A 27,924-nucleotide genomic window follows, 5' to 3' on the forward strand; every position below is an offset into this window, starting at 1 on the left:
ACCTGCAACAAAACTTAGAAACTAAATATATTAATATGTTACCAATAATAATAATAATAATAATAATAATAATAATAATAATAATAATAATAATAATAATAACAACAACAACAACAACAACAATAATAATAATTTTTGCATATATTGTTAAAACATTCATTTGTATATGAACAGTGTGCATTAATTACTGGTGCCTGGTTTGTTTACAGTCTATAAGGATTCCGGATATGATATTGTCTTTATGCTTGATGGAACTGCTGATAACAGAATATTTAAATGGATGACTGATTTCACTAAAAACTATGCATCACAAATGGACATCGACTCTGGGGACTATCGCGTTGGTGCCATGACGTTCACCAGATCTCAGAACCTGGGATTCAATATCAACGAGTATGACTTTCAGTCTGACGTTGTGAACGCCGTAGGTACGCGTTTGCACAACCAGCCAGGAGGGAGGCCAGACCTTGGAGCTGCCTTTGATTATGTCAGAAAGTCCATGTTTACCCCGGGCAATGGAGACAGACCAAATGCCAAGAACTTTGTTGTCATGATGACTGGGAATGAAAAAAGCTTAAACACGGCTGATGCCATTAAGGCAGCTAACCGACTGAAAGATGCTGGTTATGGAGTATTCACTGTTGGTCTGAATTTGAGAGACACCAGCGAATTGGATCAAGTGTCTTCTAAACCTCTGAATCAGTATCAGTATCTGATTAATAGTGAACGAGAGCTGCAGCAGTTACCCAGGCGTTTGGGTCATCAGCTGACTAGAGGTATCTGGCTGGGTTGCTTTTTGCATGGAAAAATCAGCAAAACAGCTGATTTGTATTACCAGATCTTGCACCATTGCACATGCTCAGAACAATATAACTCATATCAATGCCAATCCCCAATCCACCAGCACTACTGTTCTACTTCTCCATCAAATATTTTGTTGAATACCCAGCTTTTAATCCCCCTTTCATTCGACTTCAGTTCAATTTTGCTTGTAGTCTATCTCATATGGTTCATTAAACTGATTTTAATTTTTTACTTGTGATTAAACATTTTATTTTCAGCTCTTTTTTGTTCTTGTAAAACATACTACATTTATTTGTAGTTGTTCCCATGCACTGGAGGCATAAACATGTTTAAACATTAACACATTTTATTTCTATTAATAAACATCATATTCGTTTAGGATGTACTTCCACCCTTTGGCATTGGTATTCATTATTGCATAACTCTTGCTAGGTGTTTCACTCCGTTTCATTTTCAATTCACGAATTGCATGCATGATATCACTATTATATGTGTTGTATTTACATATTTAGAATTATATATCCAGTTTTATGTTTTTAGTAACAGTTACATCTGGTATTACTTGAAATCTTCTCTTAGTGTTTGGTACTCGTGCATAGAGAGAGGAATGTATATGCTTTTTGTAATATGTCATCAAAATATAGAAGATAACTACAAATTCAGTTTGTTCATTGGATTAGTCCATTATAATTTTCAAAACTAGAAATGAGTATGTCACTTGGAATATTTAATTATAATATAGCACATATAGAAATATGTATTGCCTATGAAGTATCATTATAGTACAGCCTATTTGGATAGTGATATATGCTATTAAACCATTGAACATGATGATGGGTTTGGTATTTCCATTGTAATTCTTTCCCTTTTAAAACATGATGTTATTCAGGGTACCCCACAATTCTAATTTCTCAACACCTAAAACCATCTTCATTGTGTGTCATTTTGTTTACTTTGTTTAAATAAAGTATTTCTGTTATTGTTGGTTGTGTGTCACATTCCTATTTTTCGATCACTAGTATAATATTTCAAACGGGTTTTTCATCACTAAATTGATGATTGATTACATTAATGAGTATCTGTCGATATTAACAATAGTCTTATGTTTCGCTGTTTTCAGCTCAGCCAACGCCTAAACCAAGAACACCAGGTGCTTTTTAAAAATTATATTGACTTCATTTATGTTTATATCAGTTGAAATATATTGTTAATTACTGTTAAAACATCTATATAAGGAGAACATTTGAATAAAAAGTGATTAGCTTTTCTTAAGTTATTTAAAATAAATGTAAACACGAATAGTGCAGCCAGTAGAATACTGACTGATATTGTTGTTCTATTTTATAGATCTATCTGATATTTGTTAATGAATAATGACACAATTCAATTATTGATATGCATAGTGTTCCTGCAACGAAACGTAAAAACCGAAAAGAACCTCAACTAAATATATTAATACATTAATAATAATAATTCATAATTCATTCATTGCAGTCAACCTGCAACAAAACGTAGAAACTAAATATATTAATATGTTACCAATAATAATAATAATAATAATAATAATAATAATAATAATAATAATAATAACAATAACAACAACAACAACAATAATAATAATTTTTGCATATATTGTTAAAACATTCATTTGTATATGAACAGTGTGCATTAATTACTGGTGCCTGGTTTGTTTACAGTCTATAAGGATTCCGGATATGATATTGTCTTTATGCTTGATGGCACTGTTGATAACAGAATATTTAAATGGATGACTGATTTCACTAAAAACTATGCATCACAAATGGACATCGATTCTGGCGACTACCGCGTTGGTGCTATGACTTACACGAGATCTCAGAACCTGGGATTCAACATCAACGAGTACGACTTCCAGTCTGACGTTGTGAAGGCCATAGATACAGATTTGCACAACCAGCCAGGAGGGAGGCCAGACCTTGGAGCTGCCTTTGATTACGTCAGAAAGTCCATGTTCACCCCGGGCAATGGAGATAGACCAAATGCCAAGAACTTTGTTGTTATGATGACTGGGAATGAAAAGAGCTTAAACACGGCTGACGCCATTAACGCAGCTAACAGACTGAAAAATGCTGGGTATGGCATCTTCACTGTTGGCCTGAATTTGAGAGACACCAGCGAGCTGGATCAAGTGTCTTCTAAACCTCTGAATCAGTATCAGTATCTGATTAATAGTGAACAAGACCTGCAACAGTTACCCAGGCGTTTAGGTCATCAGCTTACTAAAGGTATCTGGCTGGTTGTTTTAGCATGGAAAAATTTGCAAAACAGCTTATTTGTGTTACCAGACCTTGCACCACTGCACATGCTCAGAACAATATTTCTTCTCTTAAACCAGCATCACTAATACCCAATTTCTCCGTCAAATATGTTGCTGAGTATCCGCTTTTCACTTCCTTTTCGTCCACCTTCATTTGAATTGTTCTTGTAGTATATATCTCATATGGTTTAATAAACTAAATTTGTTTTTAATTTGCTTGTGATTTAAACATTATTTAATGCTCATCTTCGTTATGCTTATAAAACATATACTTTAGTTGTTATTCCCGTGCACTGCAGGTTTAAATTCTTTAAAACATTGACATATTTTGTTTTCATTAATAAACATTATGTTCATCATTTCAGAGTGCATTTCAATCCTTTCCACATGTTACATTTGTTCCTTCTTTTTCTTTTAAATTCAAGAATGTCATGCATGATAACACTAGCCATTATTTATTATTATATAAGTACCATGATACACCCGGTTTTATGTTTCCAACTAACAGTTTACTTATTCTAAATAATATATGTTTAGCATTAGAGAGAGAGGGAGACATTTGTATGATATAACATAAAGAAATATATTTTCTTCCTTCCTTTTCTCTCCTTGCTACATGGCATATTGTAGATTCGGGGCCCCAACCCTGACATTATCTGTTGTTTTTCTAGGGCAATAATTTATATATATATATATATTTTTTTTTTTTTTTTTTACCTAGGGTATATATCATTATAATGCATACTGTGTAGATCGTTATGAATGAGATTGAATATAATAATCGTTTTGGTATTCTGATTGTAAAACACACAATACAATTTGTCATTTTTACTTCACTTATTCCAGGTATCCCTTAGCTTTAATTGCTCAATACCAAGAAATCATGTTCATGATATGAAATTTGATTTCCTTTATACGAGGAAACTGTGCCTATTGCAGTAAGATTTGTGTCACATTGCTCTATTTTCGTTAGTAGTGCAATATTCCATCAAATGCACTTAAATTGAGGATTTAATACATTAACTATTGGAATTAACAATAGTCTTGTGTTTCGTTGTTTTCAGCTCAGCCAACGCCTAAACCAAGAACACCAGGTGCTTTTTTCTAAATTGTACTAACTTTGAACATTTGAATTAAAGGTTATTATCTCGTCTTAAGCAATTCAAAATGCATACAAGAATATTGAAGCCAGTAGATTGATACTTATTGGTATTGTTGTCTGTTGTGTAAATCTATTTCATATTTGTGCATAAATAATGACACGTTTTGATGCCTAAAAGCGACAGTACTCCTGTAACAAAACAAAAACGTTGACAAAAACTATTAATAAATAAACAAATTAATAATAATAATAATAATAAATAATAATAATAATTCTGCACACATCGCTAAACCATTCATTTGTATATGATTAACAGAATGCTTATTAATTACTATAACCTGGTCTGTTTACAGTTTATAAGGATTCTGGGTATGATATTGTCTTTATGCTTGACGGCACTGTTGATAACAGAATATTTAAATGGATGACTGATTTCACTAAAAACTATGCATCACAAATGGACATCGACTCTGGGGACTATCGCGTTGGTGCCATGACGTTCACCAGATCTCAGAACCTGGGATTCAATATCAACGAGTACGACTTTCAGTCTGACGTCGTGAACGGCGTTGATACGCGTTTGCACAACCAGCCAGGAGGGAGGCCAGACCTTGGAGCTGCCTTTGATTATGTCAGAAAGTCCATGTTCACCCCGGGTAACGGAGACAGACCAAATGCCAAGAACTTTGTTGTCATGATGACTGGGAATGAAAAGAGCTTAAAAACGGCTGATGCCATTAACGCAGCTAACCGACTGAAAAATGCTGGTTATGGAGTATTCACTGTTGGTCTGAATTTGAGAGACACCAGCGAATTGGATCAAGTGTCTTCTAAACCTCTGAATCAGTATCAGTATCTGATTAACAGCGAACCAGAGCTGCAGCAGTTACCTAGGCGTTTGGGTCGTCAGCTTACTAGAGGTATACAGAGATTTGCGTTTAGCATGGAATGTTCACCAAAACCTTTATGTGTACCCAACCTTGCATCAGTGCACAGCGTTTGATTGACTTTATTCCTTAGAATCACTGTATTACTTAGAACAATTTTATCCTTTAGATTGAATTTATTCCCACCCCTGCTGCCCATCCTCTAAACAGCCTGTTTGTCCATCAACACCCCACAATTACCAGTCTGCATGTGGAGCAAACATCACTGATGTTGCAGTTAAGGTCGACATACAAGCTAGACCATTGCCATAGTTTTAAACTTACTGGGATGTTGCAAAGCAAATCACACTTCAATTTCCTAAAGCTGAATGTTTGATTACATTCATGGATCTACACAGAGAGAAGTGTCACTTTGTACTTTTATAATGCATGCATCTAATACTTTACCATCTCGATGGTTATCCATCAACACATAACAGTCTTCCGTTATTTTTGCACCCATTCTTACACATAATTATCTTTATTTATACACGATTTACCGTACCTGTTTATTCGTTGTGTGCACCAACCCCTACTTAGAACTTTCCTTATTTATGCACTGTTTACTGTGTCTTGTTATTCTTTGTTTTAGTTTTTTTTATTACTTTTTGGAACAATTGTTTTTACTGGAACTAGTTAATGGAAATGTTCCTATCAGCTCATTTAATAGAATACTGAATTCAAAATTTGATGGTCTGTCTTTTAAAAAACCCCTTTTAATAAATATGTGTGTTATGTGTTAAATTTTTAAAATTACAGATATGTTGTGTTGTAATAATTATGTATGGCTGGTATGCAGTTGCTAATGTCAGTAAATATTACTATATAACGTCTGTCTCAATATCAGTGCCAAAAATGAGCCAAAGTTTAGTTCAAATGATGAATATCAAGTGATATATCTGTGATGCATAGTAATAATAATAATAATAATAATAATAATAATATATATATATATATATATATATATATATATATATATATATTATAATTTATTACAATTAATGCAGAATGTATGAAAGCCATATTCACCGTTAATGTCCCTATTTGTTTGCAGCACAACCAACGCCAAAACCAAGAATACCAGGTGCTTATAAATTTTCAATTTAATTTAATTTTTTGCAAGAGTAGCAGTTTCCAAAAACATAAAATAGTTTCAATGTGGCATTAATATATCCTGTTGTTATATTTCTTATAGCTACTGAGACAAATATTATTAATTTTTATATTTTTATGTAGTTTTGAAGATGTTTATTTGGGGTTTTTTTGTTTTTTTAATCCACAATATTAAATAAGCTAATTAACTTATTAATTAATTATAAATTCAGCATTAATATTTTAATTGTGTATTTTGTATTGAAAAGACTTGCTTTGAAATCAACACTATACTTAACATGATTAAAACTTTCACTAAAAGTTAAAATAAAACACAGACTCCTCTATTGAGACAATTTCAACAAAATCATATCCCTTGGTCGATCTGTATCGAACGTAGATGCGTTTTGTATCCTACATAAATGGAGGGATGAAACTCCATAATTTCAGTTACATACCTGTATCTCAGATTATCCATACGATTTTCCATTCATTGCCAGCCTTGGTCGTATAGTAGCTAAAACATTTGTTGAAAAGTGTGACAAGTCTGACGTGCTGATAATATTCTACTGATTTGAAGTTTTATGAAGTTTTACCGCAGAGCAAAATAATGCTAAGTTATACTGCCTTATTAACAGCAATTTCTTTTATTTCTGTGTCGAGATTCGAATGAAATGTTACACTTTCATAAGTGAATGAGTTGACGGCTCAGTCTGGCATTGTTGAGCCAACACTCTAACTTTTTTTCTAGCTATCCATTAACGATTAAACCTTTAACACCTGTTCTGAGCAGATGGACCAAATTAGTATGTGTACTGCACGGCGTGCTTGAACTACCATTGTGTACTACATATTTCATTCACAATGTTCAATCTGTAGCAACTTGTTACATGGAACACGTGTCAGCAATACAAATAGCAAATGTGTGCTTAAAACTTAATTGTATATAGGAACGTAATCAAAATGGAATGAATAATGCCATTCACTAAGCTAAGTCTTCCTCTCCAGTTAGCTCTTTTTCATATAATTTGTATCATCATCCTGGCTGCTGTTTGCTTACAGTCCATAAAGACACTGGGTATGATGTTGTATTTATGCTTGACGGCACGGTCGACAACAGAAGATTCAACTGGATGAAAGATTTTGTTAAAAACTATGCATCCCAGATGGACGTCGACTCTGGAGACTATCGCGTTGGTGCTATGACGTACACCAGATCTCAGAACCTGGGATTCAACATGAACGACCACTTGTTCCAGTCCGACGTCGTCAACGCCATGGACAGCAAACTGAAGAACCGACCAGGAGGACAGCCCGACCTAGGTGCCGCCTTCGACTACGTCAGGAACTCCATGTTCACGCAGCGCAACGGCGACAGACCAAATGCCAGGAATTTTGTTGTCATGGTAACGGGAAGCGACAGGAGTGTACGGCAGTCAAACGCGTATGACGCAGCAAACAGATTGAAAGATGCCGGGTTCGGCATCTTCACCGTGGGACTCAACATTAGGGACACGAGAGAGATCGATGAAGTCTCATCGAAACCGCTGAATTACTATCAGTACCTCGTCAATGACGAACGGGGATTCTCAGAATTGCCAGGCAGAATTGGTCACAGGCTTGAGAGAGGTATTCACATTTCCTGTTTTGTTTTAGGAATTGCCCTTCGACAGATATGCCATGGACGTTATTCTTCAAATAGTATATAATACCAGTTGTAATTCAACAAATATGTCATCGCAATTTCTACTGTCTCGTGATAACCTTGCTGCTCAATATAATACCAACTGTGATTGGTTTGAGGTTTGTTATGGTAATTTTCATTCCACAACTATGCCATAGAAGTTCTACTTCAGTAAGTATATAATATTGAACAAATATGCCATCGCAATTTGTTTTGCATAAACATCTCATCGTAATTGTGCTGCACAATGAGGTTTCTTATAGCAATTGTCCTTCCAGAAAAGAAATAGATTTCGCAGGTGTATTATTTCCATAAGTATATAATACTTATTTTGGTTGCAATTTTGCAATAGACTTTTAAAATATATCATGGTTATTGTTGTTCTCCATATCTGTTCGTGACTTTATTCCAGCACAGTTGTTAGCATATCCTTCATCCTTTGTTATACAGGGGTATCATGCTAACATCTGTTCTATCTTTTAACTTACAAATGATCTTGGTGAGGGTACTAATATTTTGACAATTACACTCGTGTGTGTGTGCAATAAAGATTGGTGAACTGAATGGCTTCCATTGTTTTATTTTAAAATATATGATTTTTCTTTCAGCTAAACCAACACCGCGTCCTGCTACAGGTTGAGTTTTAATATCACCCGTCAACCCATCCACTTCACTCTCCAACTTCACTCCCCTTCTAGTTACACCCCAGCACAATAGAATTAGCACCATTTTGATCGTACGTTCTTTCACTAGTTTTTCCCTCCTTTTATTTTCAGTTTTATATTTCACTCCAGACTTTTCCAATGATAAAATTACGTCTCAAAAGAGAAACGGTCATTCTTGTGTATATATTAAGTTTCAGTACTGTTTATTCATATACAGTTAGTTAAAGGAAACTGTAACTGTTTATGTGATCATTAATGAATTCCGTCTATTGGAAAATAGGCAAAGGTCTATATAAATGCCCTTTCAGTTATGTGTATCTATCAGCTTCGATTGGTGCTAGATTCCTATCAGACTACCAGTTCCAATTCCGAAATTTAATAGGGAGGTACAAATCCACTACACCAACTTCTGTCAATAATGATCCCAGATAGATAGTCCAGATAACTGAAACTGTGTCCATGGCAGAATGCACAAAACTAAATTGCAAATGAATGTCCTGGGTAGGATGTTGCGGAGTAAGTCAGAAATTGTATCACTACCCTACCTGTAAAATACATCTCGGGTTTGTCTTACCATACTGAAACAGCATTATCTTGTCATCATCAAAACGTCTCCTGAACTCTGTAGTGTCCTTCCACCACAATCCCCAGTTTTATTTATCTGCATGACTACACAGTGAAACCATAGAACTGTTACCCCCACCTTATCCTTTCCTTTGATCAATTCCTAGTACCATGAATACCTTCCATGCCACCCGTGTGTGTTTACAGTTACAACTTTTGTGTTACTGTACCAACCACAAATGTTAACTAAGGGCACTAGAAAACCGTCGTTCTTATTTATTGTCAGTTTAATAATAATAAAAAAAATTGTATGATGATATACACTAATTTATTCAGTTATTACATAATCCCCTGTAAACCTGTATATGCACCCATGTAAATGAAAATGACTGCTGCAGAACATAACTTTGACTTTGGGTTAGTAATCACAGACGTCTTGATTTATTTATTAGCAAGAACTACAAATAATGAAAACAATTGGAATCTGTGATAATATATAATTTATGCATAAGTGTAATGTGGTCACGATTCTGTACAAACACACCTTTCTCACTTCTGTTTTTTCTTCAGAGATACATGTGTGGGCTTGTTTGGTGCACATACATTTATATATGTGTTGTGGTATCAATAATAATAAAAACTCCACTTTTACATATACAGAATTAATATATGTAAATGTGAAATGAGGGTAGCATGATACATGGGAATGTTGTTTAATATGAATTCCTGTATTATCTGATTGCTTCTAATTTACAGTGGCTCCAACACCAGCGAGGACAACAGGTGCATATTCTTTATTTCATTTAATCTAGGATTATTTCATTAACAGTAATCAGAACCAGTACACGGTGTCATATCAGTTATTGTTCTCATTAAATTACAATTGTATATTTGACAAAAGTAATCAGACCCAGTACACAGTGTCATATCAGTTAGTGTTCTTATTCAAGTACAGCTGTATATTTGACAAAAGTAATGAGATCCAGTACACAGTGTCATATCAGTTATTGTTCTCATTAGAGTACAGCTGTATATTTGACAAAAGTAATGAGATCCAGTACACAGTGTCATATCAGTTATTGTTCTCATTAGAGTACAGCTGTATATTTGACAAAAGTAATGAGATCCAGTACACAGTGTTATATCAGTTATTGTTCTCATTAGAGTACAGTTGAACATTTGACAAAAGTAATGAGATCCAGTACACAGTGTCATATCAGTTATTGTTCTCATTAGAGTACAGCTGTACATTTGACAAAAGTAATGAGATCCAGTACAGTGTCATATCAGTTATTGTTCTCATCAGAGTACAGCTGTACATTTGACAAAAGTAATGAGATCCAGTACACAGTGTCATATTAGTTATTGTTCTCATTAGAGTACAGTTGTACATTTTACTCGCAATGACGCAATGGTTAAGCAATTTGTGAAACTTAAAATGAAAGAACAAAGTAATGAAATTGGATTTTAATAGTTTAAGTAGTGTTTAATCATTAGTGCAATTGTTATATTAAAAATTGCCACTACTAGGTGTTACAGATGTAAACAATGTAAACTAATATGTAGTTAAATTGTTGTTACTGATCTTTGAGAGAATATGATACAACATGTCATTAATTGCTGGGAAATAGTTCTGTGAGTGGGTTTAGCTTGCAATGTTACCTCTATTAATTTAATGGTCACACGTGAAGGCCATCAGCTGAAGTGCATCGCGTCATGTAACCAAACATTCATGTATTCATATGAACAGATATGCGGTTTTGATTATGGACTAAATGTTTAAGGCTACATGTTTTAATACACTAATTGCATATAACCATTCAGAATGGGGTTGTGCATTGAACTATTTCTAGTGTATAATATTTGCGTTGGTTGCCATCTGGCGTCTCTAGTGTATTATCGCCTATAGGTAACTCTAGCTGGGGTTTTGCGGTGGTGGCCAGTTTCTAGTGTATAATACTTGCGTGGGTTGCCATAGAGCGTGTCTGTAGGCCATTATCGCCTATAGGTAACTCTAGCTGAGATTGCGCGGTGGTGCCTGTTTCTAGTGTCCCTGTAACTAACGCTTCCTATTCTCAGCGTACATGGACACTGGTTATGACATTGTCTTTATGCTGGACGGGACGACCAATAACAGAATCTTCAAATGGATGACTGACTTCGCCCAGAACTACGCATCTCAGATGGAAATCGACTCTGGGGAATATCGCGTGGGCGGAATGACCTTCACCCGATACCCGAACATCGGCTTCAACCTAAACGACTACGGTTTCCAGTCTGACGTCATCAATGCCTTTGGTACTAAACTGAAGAACCGGCCCGGTGGAGAGCCGGACTTTGCGTCGGCCTTCGACCGCGTCCGCCAAACCATGTTCACGAAGTCTAACGGAGACAGACCGAACGCTCGGAACTTCGTCATGCTGTTGACCGGAAACGAACGAAGTCTAAAAAAACCGGCTACGTGGGCTGCCGCGAACCGTCTGAAGGACGCAGGGTTCGGGTTGTTCACGGTCGGATTTAATATTGGAGACACGACGGGAATAGACGAAGTCACGTCCAAACCCCTAGACGTGTATCAGCATCTCGTGAACACGGAGCAGGACTTGTCCGAACTGCCAGGCATCATAAATTATCAACTTACTCAAGGTAGTAACACAACAATGCATACAGCCAAACGTCGTTATCTCGAACTTTGTTATCTTGGGATCCCTGGATATATCGACGTGAAGCAATATACCCATGGGATAATTTTCTTCACCAACTATTTTGTTTACTGGGAACTGCTGTCTCTATCATGAGTTTGTTGTCTGTCCCTTTAACATCGAGATAACGAAATTTGGATATATATATATATATATATATATATATATATATATATATATATATATATATATATATATATATGATGTATATATACTTTTTAATACACTAGTCTTGTATTTTCGGCAATTTATGCACACCAGTACTGCAATACGCACCCCAACAAATCAGGAAGCACGTGCCTTTTGCACGTTGGTGTATTTATTTTGCATTCCTAGCAATCACCTGTAATTAATTGTTGTCTTCTTTTCAGGAATCCTTAAAAAATTTGTTTTCTTTTCCAGTGCACATTGTATACCTTGCACCTCCTTCCCTTCCCGATGTTCACCCAGTATATTAGTTTCCTGATCTTTCGTCACTTGATAGTATTACCGTTTCCACACTCTTTTTTCCAGGAATGCTTAAATCTATGATACTGTTTCAATACCATTCTGTTCTATGTACTTGTATTTAATGGATGCACATCTTTCTTATGTTAGATTCCCTCGGTCATTTTGTATTTGTTCCTGAATTTCTGTACCAAATATTTCTTTGAAAAACAACGAACCTAGTTTATGTAGATTTACCAGTATTTAATAGACAATTTTTATATTTATGATTTGTTGTTTTTGTTCGGTCTATTAGCATTGCTTTTTATGAATTGGCTTTAGATAGTTAGTGCGCAATGAATGTAAACTAAGTAAAACATATTGTGTTTAATAGACACATTTCATAAGGGTTTGGGGTGGGGATTTGTGTTGTTGTTGTTTGTTTTGGGGGGTTTTGTTGTTTTTTGTATTTCATCAACCCTGCTTGTTTTTCTGAATTTGTTTTAGAAGCTATATCCATCCACAATGAATTTATTATGTAGAAATACCATATACACACCTGTCTTGTATTTAGAATCATCTCACCTTCACCGGTCCTTGTCTGTTTCCTAGCAGTTGGAATGTAACTTTACAGAACTACCTGGATACGATATAGAGCCATTTCATATAAGGGTATTCCTTCTGGAGCACTCTATTTCAAATACAATTAAACCATGGTTCAAGCTTGAGTAATTGAGTAATTATTGTAAAGTTAAAGTTTGTTTTTGTTTAACGACACCACTAGACCACATTGATTTATTAATTATCGGCTGTTGGATGTCAAATATTTGGTAATTTTGTCATAATGTCTTAGCGAGGAAAGTCGCTAAATGTGTTCCATTAATAGCAAGGAATCTTTTGTATGCACCTTAGACCCACAGACAGCATAGCACATACCACGGTCTTTGATATATCAGTCGTGGTGCACCGGCTGGAACGAGAAATAGCCCAATGAATCCACCGACGAGGATCGGTCCTAACCCGACCGCGCATCAGCCGGGCGCTTTACCACTGGGCTACGTTCCGCTCTAATTATTGTGAAAACCAATGCTGTACATTTGTCTCTACATTTTAGTTCAATCTTCAAAATTTTGCTCTTAAAAGGTTATGCTCCTAACTGAATAAAAGAGGACCGTTATAAGAAATGGTTCTATACACATTTTCCGGCAACTTCTTTACTGCAGATGTTAAGTCTGGTTTCCATAAAATATGTAACGCGTCGGCGAACAACGCAGATTTATGAAGACCAAAAACTATATTATTTTTTTAAAATATATTACATATATATATATATATATATATATATATATATATATATATATATATATATATATATATATATATATATATATATATATATATATATATATATATATATATATATATTTATCTATATACCTATATATCTATATCTATATCTATATCTATATCTATATATCTGTCTATCTTTCAATCTATCTATATCTCCATCTATCTATCTATCTGTCTATCTGTCTATCTATCTATCTATCTATCTATATATATATACACATGTATAATGGTATATATATATATATATATATATATATATATATATATATATATATATATATATATATATATATATCTCTCTCTCTCTCTCTCTCTCTCTCTCTCTCTCTCTCTCTCTCTCTCTCTCTCTCTCTACATATACATATACATATACATATACATATACATATACATATACATATACATATATATATATATATATATATATATATATATATATATATATATATATATATATATATACATACATGTATATATATTATGGGACCGGCCTCGGTGGCGTCGTGGCAGGCCATCGGTCTACAGGCTGGTAGGTACTGGGTTCGGATGCTAGTCGAGGCATGGGATTTTTAATCGAGATACCGACTCCAAACCCTGAGTGAGTGCTCCGCAAGGCTCAATGGGTATGGTGTAAACCACTTGCACCGACCAGTGATCCATAACTGGTTCAACAAAGGCCATGGTTTGTGCTATCCTGCCTGTGGGAAGCGCAAATAAAAGATTCCTTGCTGCCTGTGGTAAAAAGAGTAGCCTATGTGGCGACAGCAGGTTTCCTCTAAAAACAGTGTCAGAATGACCATATGTTTGACGTCCAATAGCCGATGATAAGATAAAAAATCAATGTGCTCTAGCGGCGTCGTTAAATAAAACAAACTTTACTTTTTACTTTATATATTATGGGAACACAGTCACAGACAGATCTGCCAGAAATAGGTCGTCTGCGAATGTGTTCCTATATAAAACTAAATACTTGCTCTGCGTCAGTCGCAGATTGTTACAGATTGTATGGAAAGCAGGGCTTATCGTTTGTTTTCCTCCATCCTGTCTGACCCTTTTAATTTGCAGCTTGCATCTTCACCTGTTACCAAGGAAACGGAACAACTTGGCATTTTTGAAAATAGATTCGTTAATTGAGAAGTGAAATTTAACATTGATTATGTCTTAAACAACTTAAAGTCACATATGCGTGTGTGTTTGTCTATGTTTGTATATATGGTATTATACTTGTCAATGTGAGTACATATGTATGTGCACATGTCTGTATGTATTGATGTCTGAATATCTATATGTTGTGTGTATGTATTTGTGTGTGCATGTGTGTGCTGTTCGTGTGTGTGTGTGTGTGTGTGTGTGTGTGTGTGTGTGTGTGCGTGTGTGTGGTATTTGTGTGTGTGTGTGTGTGTGTGTGTGAGGTGTGTATGTGTCAGTATGTGTGCACGCGCGTATATAGTATGCAAGTTTGTAGAGCATTAGTAGATGGATGGATGGATAGTTGGGTTTTGGGTGGTTGGATTGATAGATGGATGGATGGGTGGATGGAAGGATGTCGGATCTCGTTGATTTATGCCATGTTAACCTGTTTGTTTAATTTCTCAGCTCGACCAACGAGAAAACCAACTCCCCCACCAACAACGACACGTGAGTGATGTTTTTTTAAACTTCGTGCGTTTCCGTGGAATCGCCAAAATGCCACATAGAACTGTCTGTACATATATAACACAGCGTCGTCTTTTAAAGCATTTCTAGTTATTTGAATATATAAATCCTTCTCTTTTTAATTTCATTGGATGCACATAGCTGTACATTTAACTGGTAAAAACAGAGGTATGGTGAAAACTATAAATTAAAAATCAAGAGAACCATGTTTTTGAAAATATAAATCCGCTTCACTTTGTTATCTATCAATCTATTTTTAATTAATATTTACTATTTTTTGTTTATTTATTCAGTCAGATAATTAATTTCCAGTTAAGTTTGTATTTATTTACTATTTCCTATAATTGATCTATTTTATTTTAATTATTGCAGCTCCGCCGAGAACCACAGGTATGCTGTTTCTTATTAACATAATTAATCTACAGCATACGACATGTTAGTTCACTTAAAGTGACAGACCCCAGTTTTTAAACACCACGTCGTATTCTTTACTATTAGAGCCGTTTCTGATAATTAAAATCATATATTACTTAGATTTTATTGTCTAGATTATCATTTTCCGTACATCCGGGAAATGTTTTAGGTTATATTGGTGTTTTTAATCACGAAATGCATTTTAAAAATGCAAGAGGTAAAGGTTGTGCAAACGCACTTATATTTCCATTTCAACGTCAAAGACAAATTTTGTTTCAGTCCATTGTAACTTTATTCAAATGTGTTACAGGTTTGTAGATGACCAAACTTAGGGTCCATTTTATGGTTGAAACTTAGACTCTGCGACTTTAAGTGCTTGTGTCATGGCTTGGGGGCGTGTCGGGATGACGACGGGGATGTTGCTGTTTTTCTTTGTTTATGTTGTGTTCTTTGATGTTTTTGGTTCTGTTGGGTTTTTTCTTCTTCTTCTTTTTGAGCACTTACTATTCTTGGGGTGAGGATTTTTTTGGTTTTTTGGTTGTTGTTGTTGTTTGGGGGTTTTTTGGAGGGTTTTTTTGTGTGGGGTTTTTTTTTCGGGGGAGGGGGGTGGGGGTGGGGGTGGGGGCTGTAGTTGTACTTAATTTGTTTTGTATTGTTGTTTATAGTTCTTTTTTGTTTTGTTTTTGGGTTGGGTTTGGGGTTTTGTTTTGTGTTGTTTTGGGGGTTTTTTGTTGTTTTTTTTCTTTTCTTTTTGGGGTGGGGGGGGGGGGGGGGACAATAAAAACAAATCGGGGTGTGTTGTTATTTTTTGGGGTGTATACGTTTCTTCTTTTTTCTTTTTTTTTGTGGGTTTTTTTTTAGAGGGATTGCTTTTGTTTTAGTTTTTTTCAAATTTTCCCACATTGTTATATTTTTTTCAGCTTATATGGACACCGGGTATGACGTCATCTTCATGCTTGACGGCACAGTCACTCCCCAAATCTTTGGTTGGATGACTGGCTTCGTGCGGAACTTCGCCTCCGAAATGAACATCGACAGCGGAGAATACCGAGTGGGCGGGATGACCTTCACACGGTCACCCCGCGTCGCCTGGAACCTCAACGACTACGGCTTCGAGGATGACGTCATCAACGCCGTGGGCGCGAAGATGTCGAACCGACCCGGAGGACGCCCTGATTTGGGCCGAGCGTTCGACACGGTCCGCGGACAGATGTTCACGTACCGCAAAGGCGACCGCCCCAATGCCCGGAACTTCATCATCATGATGACAGCCAATGAGAGGAGTCAGAACAGAGGCAGCACCTACCGGGCGGCGGACAGGCTCAAGCACAACGGAGTCGGGATCTACACGATCGGGTTTAACCTGGCGGACACGACGGAGATCGACGCCATCTCCACTTTACCTCTAGACGAGTACGAGCACCTCATTAATGACCCTTCACAGCTGTCCGAGCTCCCGGGAATCATCAACTACAAGCTGAGAAATGGTAACTCGAACCTTTTCTTTCATATTGGCACTGCCATTTTTGTTTTATTAAAGGGCCTATGTCGACTTTGCAATAATGGCTGTTCCCGCCAAAAATAGTTCTGCTTTGAAACATAAAGTTTATACCTTCAGCTATATGCCTATAAAAAAAAGTACAACCTAGTAATTCCATTTACTAATATAATTTTATTTTTATTTTAGGGGGTAATCTTGATAGTGTGTCACATGCATTAACTAGTGACGTGACTGTTTTATGCATACAGTAAAATACTTTTAAACATTATTATTTTTGAGTTAATTATGGAAATATTATTGCGTGGGATCGATTAATTTGTAATCATTTATTAAAAATAAATGTGAAAGTAACAAAATATTATAGTTTCAACTGATAGGACAATATCGGTATCTGTGTTCTCTTTTGTGATATCCGTAGTTAGCACGTCTTGCTCTTTGTTCTGCTTGCAGCTAGTTCCATGCTCAAGTAACGGAGCTATCGTCTGCTACAGACAAATGAAGCGAATTTCCTAGCTAAGACTATATGTCAAAATTACTAAATATTTGACATCCAATAGCCGATGATTAATAAATCAATGTGCTCTAGTGGTGTCGTTCAAACAAATGTATTTATGGTCTTAAGACGACATTATAGGCATGTTGGTTAATATATTAACGATTGCTATATCAAAGGTCGTGGTATGTGATATCCTGTCTGTGGTATGATGCATATGTAAGATTTCATGCTACTAATGGAAAAATATAGTGGGTTCCATCTTTAAAATTGCTAAATGTTTCACATCCAATAATCGATGATTCATAAATCAACGTGCTCTAGTGGTTTCGTTAAACCAAAAAAAATATTTATGGCCTTGTTCGACCGTATGATAATGATATTAACGACTGGTATATCAAAGGTCGTGGTAAGTGATATCCTGTATGTAGGATAGTGCATATGAAAGATCCCATGTTACTAATGAAAACATGTAGCAGTTTTGCTCCTTAAGACTATATGTAAAACAATTACCAACTGCTTGACATCCCATAGCCGATGATTAATAAATCAATGTGTTCTAGTGTGTCGTTAAACAAAACAAACTTTAACAGCGTTTGTAGTATATCATTATAATGTTTTGGGTACGTTTTTCACACGCTAAGAATGATTGTAACATTGTGGAATCTGTATTAATAATAAGCCATGTCTGTTAATTTCCTCAGCTCCTATTCCACTCACTCCGCGGCCGGCCATGATTGTAACATTGTGGAATCTGTGTTATTAATAATAAGCCATGTGTGTTAATTACCTCAGCTCCTATTCCACTCACTCCGCGGCCGGCCATGATTGTAACATTGTGGAATCTGTGTTATTAATAATAAGCCATGTGTGTTAATTACCTCAGCTCCTATTCCACTCACTCCGCGGCCGGCCATGATTGTAACATTGTGGAATCTGTGTTATTAATAATAAGCCATGTGTGTTAATTACCTCAGCTCCTATTCCACTCACTCCGCGGCCGGCCATGATTGTAACATTGTGGAATCTGTGTTATTAATAATAAGCCATGTCTGTTAATTACCTCAGCTCCTATTCCACTCAGTCCGTGGCCGGCCATGATTGTAACATTGTGGAATCTGTGTTATTAATAATAAGCCCTGTCTGTTAATTTCCTCAGCTCCTATTCCACTCAGTCCGTGGCCGGCCATGATTGTAACATTGTGGAATCGGTGTTATTAATAATAAGCCATGTCTGTTAATTTCCTCAGCTCCTATTCCACTCAGTCCGTGGCCGGCCATGATTGTAACATTGTGGAATCTGTGTTATTAATAATAATCCATGTGTGTTAATTTCCTCAGCTCCTATTCCACTCACTCCGTGGCCGGCCATGATTGTAACATTGTGGAATCTGTGTTATTAATAATAAGCCATGTGTGTTAATTTCCTCAGCTCCTATTCCACTCACTCCGCGGCCGGCCATGATTGTAACATTGTGGAATCTGTGTTATTAATAATAAGCCATGTCTGTTAATTACCTCAGCTCCTATTCCACTCAGTCCGTGGCCGGCCATGATTGTAACATTGTGGAATCTGTGTTATTAATAATAAGCCCTGTCTGTTAATTTCCTCAGCTCCTATTCCACTCAGTCCGTGGCCGGCCATGATTGTAACATTGTGGAATCGGTGTTATTAATAATAATCCATGTGTGTTAATTTCCTCAGCTCCTATTCCACTCAGTCCGTGGCCGGCCATGATTGTAACATTGTGGAATCTGTGTTATTAATAATAATCCATGTGTGTTAATTTCCTCAGCTCCTATTCCACTCAGTCCGTGGCCGGCCATGATTGTAACATTGTGGAATCTGTGTTATTAATAATAAGCCCTGTCTGTTAATCTGTGTTATTAATTATAAGCCATGTGTGTTAATTACTTCAGCTCCTATTCCACCCACTCCGCCGCCGGCCACCCGCCCGCCTACAACACCAAGAAGAACACGCCCAACCACGCCCAGACCGACTCGCAGGATTTACACAGGACCGCCTCCAGGTATTTATAGAAATATACATATTGTATTAGATGTACAGTATATAGAGATTATTATGCGAGCGTGTGTGCCGTACTGATTTTACGAAACGAGTGTCGGGAGAACTGGAGAAGCAACGTCATGTTATGACGTCTCTTTCCAAAATTACCTCATTACACTTGTTATTACACGTCAAGTCAGGTCATAGGGCTTTACGTGCACATTCAGAGCAAGCTGCTGTAGTGCACGCCTCTCTTGGGCACAAGAGCCGACCGAGGCCGGCTCCTCCGTCCAGGACAGGAAAGGTGAGTTTGGGGGGGGGGGGGGGGAGGGGAGGGACCGCACCAGCAGCCCGACCGTGGTCGGTAGCGCGGGGGGGGGGGGGGGGGGTAATGGTGCTATGGAATTTTGAATGAAGCAAGAATTGTGCCAAAAGAGAAAAGGTGCTCCGTATGTTGATTATTAACTCGGTTATGTTGAACTATATGGTTAATAAATACTTAAGAGTTCCCAGGTATATTTATATAATATATTATTCACGATATTCAGGTGTTTAATAAATAAATTTATAACATAATGCAAATAAATCTGTATTGTTCTTGGTCAAAAACCAGTCACATGACTTTCCGTAAATAGTGATATTGCCCTCTGACGGTCTCGCGGGTCCGATCAAAAGTGATATTGCCCAATGAAAATAAAATTGAGACAACATCGTATCCAATTAATGAGTAGGTAACGTAACGCAACGTCAACTACTAATTCCAATGTAAACAACCACAAACTTGTGACAAAACCCTTTGATGTCCTTCAACAAAAAGACAACATCTTTATTCATAGTGAGTTTAATTCCGCATATACGACAAAGACACGGTCAGTATTTTGTAAGAATATCTCGCAGATTTAGAAACATACATGATACATCAAACTGCATTGGATTCGACACTCTCTGGATTTTATATTATAAATAAAGAATGCATTTGGAGTAACTGTTGAGTTTAAATGTATGTTCAAATTTTTTATATTTTGTTTTTTACTTTGTTTTTAATATGATTTTGACGCTCTTGCTGATCATATTCTCTCGAATTTAATTTTTGTCTTGGTAATGTTTCAACTGTTTATTTCCCCATTCCTATGCTTCTTACACAACGTCAAAGGATTACGTGACGTCATTAAATCTCGTCAGAATGCACTGTGCGGGAAATTATAAGCATTGCCATTGTGGCGTATTTCGATTCTGATAAACAAAACAGTCTTATGAATGTCATTAGGTAATAAAACAATTATTGACCATATTTTGGCAATATCACGTTTTATGGCCCGAAGAAATTGATATTGACATTAATTTCTTCGGTCCATAAAACCTGATATTGCCCTCAATGAGGGTCGATAATTAATAAATATTAACAAATAAGTAAATAGTGTACAGGAATAGTATACCACGAGACTGGTTAGCGATCGAGTGGTATAAATATTGTGCACTATAAATCAGTGCCATAAATAACATGGGGAAATAACTTGTATGTGATTCTGTATTGATTACGCACCATTTTTCTATAATATGATTAACAAACATTTAATTAAATAACACAACTTATTTAGTCTGGAACATTTAGTTGAATTTTGTGGAACTGATAGAATCGTTAGCGTCTTGGTTAGGGGCATAATGTCATTCGAGTGAAGACATAATTACGTATGCGAGAGTTCGTATTACACACATATGTTCAATAAAAGTTGTTGTTTGTTTCATGGCCATTACTATATCAAAATTAAATGGGTATATAATAAAATCTGGCTTAGCATCATAACCAACGAAGACCTCCATAAACAAACCTCCACAGTCACTGGTATCGGAGATCAAGCGCTGAAGATGGAGGTAGATTGGCGCCATGTCACCAGTATGTCTCAAACAGCCCTACCAAGAGTGGCACTCCGATGATCCTCTCCTGGAAAAAGGAAACGGGGGAGACCGAACGAAACATGGAGGAGAACAGTAGAGAAGGAAATCCGAGAGGGCCAATTGAGGTGAGGGCTGCTGGAGAAGCTGGCAAAAGACAGGCAGCAGTGGCGATCCCTGGTTACAGCCATATGGGCGGGGGATAAGTATGTAATAAAATCAGTATGACACACAAACTCGTATAACATTAATGGTGTTCTAATTCGTACCGTTTCGTCTCAGTGTGCACATCGACTGGCGACATCGTTTTCATCATCGACTCGTCGGGGAGTGTCGGTCAGGTCAACTTCTACCACATCCTCAACTTCACCGCCGACATCGTGCGAGGACTCGACGTCGACGCCGGCTCCTACCGTGTCGGCATGATCACCTTCAGTACCTCCTCCAACATCGAGTTCCACCTGCGCGACTTCTACACCGTCGTCGACGTCATTGATGCCATCCGCAACGTGCAATACAGCTACGGCTACACCCACACGGCCGAGGCGCTGCGCAGAGCACGGACGGAGATGTTTACGACGTCACATGGCGACAGGCCAGGTATGATGTAAAATATGGTGACGCCGTCCCAAAACGTTGTTTTCAACCCTAGAGTTGTAAATTTAAATATATATATATATATATATATATATATATATATATATATATATATATATATATATATATATATATATATATATATATATGTATATATATATATATACATTTTACGTCCACGTCATTCGCCAGTGAATCTTGTCTAGTGCTGATTTGTTTGATGTTTGTCAATTTTTGTCCTGAAGTCTGTCTAACTCTTCTTATAGAGTTTCTATCGCATTGTTCTGAAATTTTGTTCAACGATCCTCTGTGGCAGTCTCCACACAAACTACTAGAGAGATATTTCGGAAATTTCGAATTTTTATTTTTAAATAGAACCTTTATATAACATTTTATATATATAAAATTTACATAGAAAATTTGAAAGTCTATCTTCTGTTAGAGTTTTGATGGGATAATTATAAAACTTGGTACTGTACTTTTATAAACTACCATATTTCTATATTCATGAATTTCTGCTTAACTTCATCAGTTAGCTTGTTTTTGTTTTAGACTGATCCAACATTTAATCACAATGTCATCTGTTAGCTTGTTTTTCTTTTAGACTGCCGCAATCTTTAATCTCAATGTTGTCATCTGTTAGCTTGTTTTTCTTTTAGACTGCCGCAATCTTTAATCTCAATGTTTTCATCTGTTAGCTTGTTTTTCTTTTAGACTGCCGCAATCTTTAATCTCAATGTTTTCATCTGTTAGCTTGTTTTTCTTTTAGACTTTAATCTAATTTTTTATTTGTTAGCTCGGATTTCTTTTAGACTTCCCCAATCTTTAATCTCATTTTTATCATTTGTTACCTTGTTTTTGTTTTAGACTGCCCCAATCTGTAATATCAGTTTGTTCATCTGTTACTTTGTTTTTGTTTTAAACTGACCCAGTCTTTAATCTCAGTATTTTTTTCATCTGTTGGCTTGTTTTTTGTTTTAGACTTTCCCAATCTTTAATTTAATTTGTTTCATCTGTTAGCTTATTTTTTGTTTTACACTGCCCCAATATTTAATCTAATTTGTTTTCATCTGTTAGCTTATTTTTGTGTTAGACTTCCCCAATCTTCGATCTCAGGTTTTTCATCTGTTAGCTTGTGTTTCTTTTAGCCATCCCCAATCATCGATCTCAATGTTTTGATCTATAAACTTGTGTTTGTTTTAGACTGCCCCAATCTCGCCATCATCATCACGGACGGGCAGTCGAACATCAATCACATCGACACTCTGCCCGAGGCGAGGAGGATGAAACGGGAGGGGATCACAGTCCTCACGCTGGCCGTTGGATTCACGCAGACGACCGCCGAGCTGCAGGGGATGACGTCGCAACCCATTAACGAGAATCTACTTCTAGCAGACGACTTCCAGGCTTTGAGTCATCTCAAAGATAACATTGTTAGACCAATATGTACAGGTAGGACTATTTTATTTAGAAACACCGTAACACTATGATATTGTTAGACCTTTTGTTCTCGTTTTTTTGTTTTTGTTTTTTTTGTTTTGTTATCCCATTCCCCCCTTTCCTTTCTTTCTTTTAAATTCCATTTCATATCTTCCCGATCTGGCAAATCCTCCTATACTTCTTTCACTGTCGACCTCTACACCCAATCATTGCCTTTCCAACTTCGACAAGTGTGGGCTTACTCTGACCAGTTCGAAGAGTGTTCGGTGGTTAATTAGACCTACATGTACACCAATCATTGCCTTACCAACTGCGACAGGTACTTGTCTCTTAGCTGTGGGCTTAGTCTCACCACTTCGAAGAGTGTTCGGTGGTTACTTAGACCAATATGTACAGGTAGGAACTATTTTATTTGACGACACCACAACACTGAGATTGTCAGACAAATATGTACAGGTAGAACTATTTTATTTAAAAACACCGTGGCACTAAGATTGTTTGACAAATATGTACAGGTACGAACTATATTATTTAACAATACCATAACACTGAGATTGTCGGACAAATATGTACAGGTAGGAACTATTTTATTTAACAACAACATAACACTGAGATTGGCAGACAAATATGTACAGGTAGGAACTGCTCTATTTAACAACACCATAACACTGAGATTGGCAGACAAATATGCACAGGTAGGAACTATTTTATTTAACAACACCACAACTCTGAGATTGTTAGAGAAATATGTACAGGTAGGAACTGCTTTATTTAACGCCGCCACAACACTGAGCTTGTTAGACAAATGTGTACAGGTAGGAACTATGACAGTGTTAGACTGATATGACATTGTAAGACCAATATATCGGAGGATGTGCCCAAGACAGTCGTGCTCGAAACGTCAACTTATATACAATTACGCTGTCCTGGTCACACACATCAGCTATCTGGACTGTCTGTCCAGGACAGTGGGTTAGTTGTTAGTGTTGAGAGAGAGAGAGAGAAGATGGTGTAATGGTCTTACGCCTACACATTGAGTCATTAAAACTCGCTCTGGGTGGGAGCCTGTACGAACCCTGTACATTCCAGGCCGGTTGCAGTGTATTACATTCGTCATTATCTCTTATTCAGATGGTAACCTCTGTGACGAGAACCCGTGTCGAAACGAGGCTGTCTGTTTGGATGGGCTGAGAAGCTACACGTGCGTGTGCCGACCAGGATTCTTTGGCGACAACTGTCAGAAATGTAAGTCGGTTAATAACAGTACCAGATGTCATCATTTTAGGGAAACTTTCGCTCTTGCTCACCATCACTCATCTGAGACTAGTTCAAGGAGAGTAATTTTCAGCTTTCCTTAGCACATAAATTATCATGGTATCAATATAGAGGATAATAAACAAGTTGCCAGTTATTATCAAATTTATGTCCCGAGTGAAATAATTTCCACTTGTCAAAAGCTTTAGTGAGTGACAAGTGAACATTATTTCACCAGGGACATAAAGTTGATAATAACTGGTACCGAGTTTGTTATTCTATTTAATACCCCAGCTATTTTTTTTAAAAAGCCTTTATTTTCTATTTAGCCTACATCGGCTACACGTCCATGTATAAAGAAACCACGTAATCTACTTTACTGTTCTGGGTATTGCTTTAACTTTTTATTTTATTCACGGTTCACAGATAATTTTCAAAACCCAAAGTTCTATATATTCTGTAAAAAAACCCACCTATTATGAATTGCATTAAACTATCATTTTAATACAAGTTTAACACTGAAACCAGAAAGACGTAAACGCAAACGCTTTAAACAACGTGACGTCATTGTGTGTGCTTTTCCAAATCGTGATGACGTCATATTCAGTACCGACAAGGTGATTGGTTTGTTGGCGTCAAATCGTCCAATAGTAGTGTACGTTAAACTAATGCATGATAATTTCTCAGTGAGAAATTACTACTTTTATTTTCCCCATTATGAGTGCCTGCTGAGGTAATAAATGGTAGCATCTTAAATGGATCCTTATAATATTAGTCAAGGGAGCAATTAATCACTTCTCTCAATTTTGTTCACGTCAAGGTCTGCAGTACCTCAGAAATGTTATTTAAACTGATTCTCTGTCAGAGCTGCACAATGTTGGCGTCCCGCCAGGTTTTTTGTTTTGTTTTTTGTAACTTTTTCAATTTAAAGGTTTCACTTTAACTGTTTTTGTCAGCATTTACTTGACAAAACAGAGACATTACATTTATTAAGGCTATACCTTGAATTGCATACCCATAACAATTATAATAATCAAATAATATTATTTAGCACTGGGACAAGATTTAATGCACAAAATCTATAGATGATGGCTGACAGATTTAATGTGTGACATCGCAGATATGTTTTGCTCTCAATGTCTGTTCGTAATTCGTTTACCCACAAATAACTGGCTGCTGTTTGTAGGGATGGTTACAAAAGACGGTGAGTTAGCTAAATTTGAAGTTTTAAGAACAAAGTAAAATGATGTAAATTTTAGAGTTAAACACCTATAATAAGCAAACATATTGCCTCATTAGCAGATTCCGTACCTTTCAGAGTTGCTAAATTTAATGATTTAATTAATTTGCAATTAATGTGTAATTTAACAATGAAAAGAAAAAACACACTGTAATGGTCGAATATATTTTACACTGTCTTAATAACTAGGATCGAACACTTATAATAAAAAAATATATAATTAATTTTGAATACCTGTTTCTGGATGTCATGTCCATCTTACGTAATTATGGTCCTTGAGTCCTGTAATTCGATTGGACCTAGACTGAGATATAATTTTATAGTTTAAAAATTGCTGTAATAGTCGAATCTATTTTATACCGTGTACTAGTGAACGGGATAGTTTTAGTAACACATAACTTTAATTTCCCCTTCAAAATTGATGACATGTGGTTATGTCCCTTCACTCCTTCAATTCCATTGGACCTGAATTTTATAGTAAAAAAGGCTGCAATAGCCAGAACTGTTTTAATGCTGAATAATAACTGGAACATCTCGTGAGAACTTTTAATATAAAATATATAATTAATTTTCCCTTGCATCGTATAGACTTCCATCTGATGTGGTTATATGTCCCTTGACTAGTTTAATGCTATTGGACCTAAGTAATGTATACTTTTACAGTACAAAAGGCTGCAATAGCCAGAAATATTTACAGTTTAATAACTGGATCGACTCTTGGGAACCTTTAATAAAATACATAATTAATTTTCTCTTCAAACCTGTGGAGGACCAGCTCATTGAGTCTTGTAATTCGAATGCATAACTTAGTAGTTAAAAGAAACTGTAATAGTCGAACACATTTAACACTGTGTAATAGCCCATTGAGTCTTCTAATTCGAATGCATAACTTAGTGGTTAAAAGAAACTGTAATAGTCGAACGTATTTCACACTGTGTAATAGCTCATTGAGTCTTGTAATTCGAATACATAACTTAGTAGTTAAAAGAAGCTGTAATAGTCGAACACATTTCACACAGTAATAGCTCACTGAGTCTTCTAATTCGAATGCATAACTTAGTAGTTAAAAGAAATTGTAATAGTCGAACACATTTCACACTGTAATAGCTCATTGAGTCTCCTAATTCGAATGCATAACTTAGTAGTTAAAAGAAGCTGTAATAGTCGAACACATTTCACACTGTGTAATAGTGGACTGTAAACACTTTTAATAGCTTATAACATTGATGTCTCCTTCAAGCGTGTGGAGGACCAGCTGACGTGGTCATGATTCTCGACTCCTCCAACTCGATTGGACCTGAGAGGTTCACGCGCATCAAGATGTACGCCGAGACTCTTGTCCGGGAGATGAACATCGAGGCCTGCGACATCCGCGTCGGGGTCATGAAGTACAGCTCGGCCGCCATGATCCAGTTCAACCTGGGCACGTTCCGCGACCAGGAGACGATCTCCCGTGCGATCGACAACATCCACTACACTCGGGGACGGGCCAACATGGCCGGCGCGTTCAGCACGGCCAGGCTGCAGATGTTCAACAGGGGATTCGACCGGCCGGACGCCAGGAAGATCGCCTACCTCTTCACCGACGGCGTGGTGCAGATCAACAAGGACACGACGCTGTCGGAGGCGGAGCTGATGATCGAGTCGGGGGTGAGGATCGTGCCGCTAGGTGTGGACGTGAGGGACGAATCGGAGATCAAGTCGATCGCGTCCGCTCAAGGGATGGGTCTCATTCAGGTGGAGGACGAGATCGCACTGCAAGACATGAGCGACAAGGTCCTGGAGTCAGTGCTTGACAGTAAGTCATCTAGGTCAT

At 36.7% G+C, this 27,924-nt stretch overlaps 1 protein-coding gene across 1 annotated transcript in view; it reads left to right on the forward strand.

The window, feature by feature from the left end:
- The window catches only part of LOC121387240, a 159,672-nt gene that overhangs the window by 109,621 nt on the left and 22,127 nt on the right, over positions 1 to 27,924 (forward strand). Inside the window, exons 60-77 of the mRNA XM_041518265.1 lie at positions 210 to 776; positions 1,925 to 1,954; positions 2,502 to 3,068; positions 4,165 to 4,194; positions 4,556 to 5,122; positions 6,183 to 6,212; positions 7,283 to 7,849; positions 8,513 to 8,539; positions 9,890 to 9,916; positions 11,213 to 11,779; positions 15,208 to 15,249; positions 15,640 to 15,657; positions 16,602 to 17,168; positions 19,596 to 19,706; positions 21,860 to 22,177; positions 23,378 to 23,626; positions 24,746 to 24,859; positions 27,349 to 27,906. Coding sequence (XP_041374199.1) covers positions 210 to 776; positions 1,925 to 1,954; positions 2,502 to 3,068; positions 4,165 to 4,194; positions 4,556 to 5,122; positions 6,183 to 6,212; positions 7,283 to 7,849; positions 8,513 to 8,539; positions 9,890 to 9,916; positions 11,213 to 11,779; positions 15,208 to 15,249; positions 15,640 to 15,657; positions 16,602 to 17,168; positions 19,596 to 19,706; positions 21,860 to 22,177; positions 23,378 to 23,626; positions 24,746 to 24,859; positions 27,349 to 27,906 — 4,956 coding nt within the window. The remainder of the gene's footprint in view (positions 1 to 209; positions 777 to 1,924; positions 1,955 to 2,501; positions 3,069 to 4,164; positions 4,195 to 4,555; positions 5,123 to 6,182; positions 6,213 to 7,282; positions 7,850 to 8,512; positions 8,540 to 9,889; positions 9,917 to 11,212; positions 11,780 to 15,207; positions 15,250 to 15,639; positions 15,658 to 16,601; positions 17,169 to 19,595; positions 19,707 to 21,859; positions 22,178 to 23,377; positions 23,627 to 24,745; positions 24,860 to 27,348; positions 27,907 to 27,924) is intronic.

This window comes from Gigantopelta aegis, chromosome 13 (genome assembly GCF_016097555.1).
Source record: "Gigantopelta aegis isolate Gae_Host chromosome 13, Gae_host_genome, whole genome shotgun sequence".
NCBI lineage: Eukaryota > Metazoa > Mollusca > Gastropoda > Neomphalida > Peltospiridae > Gigantopelta > Gigantopelta aegis.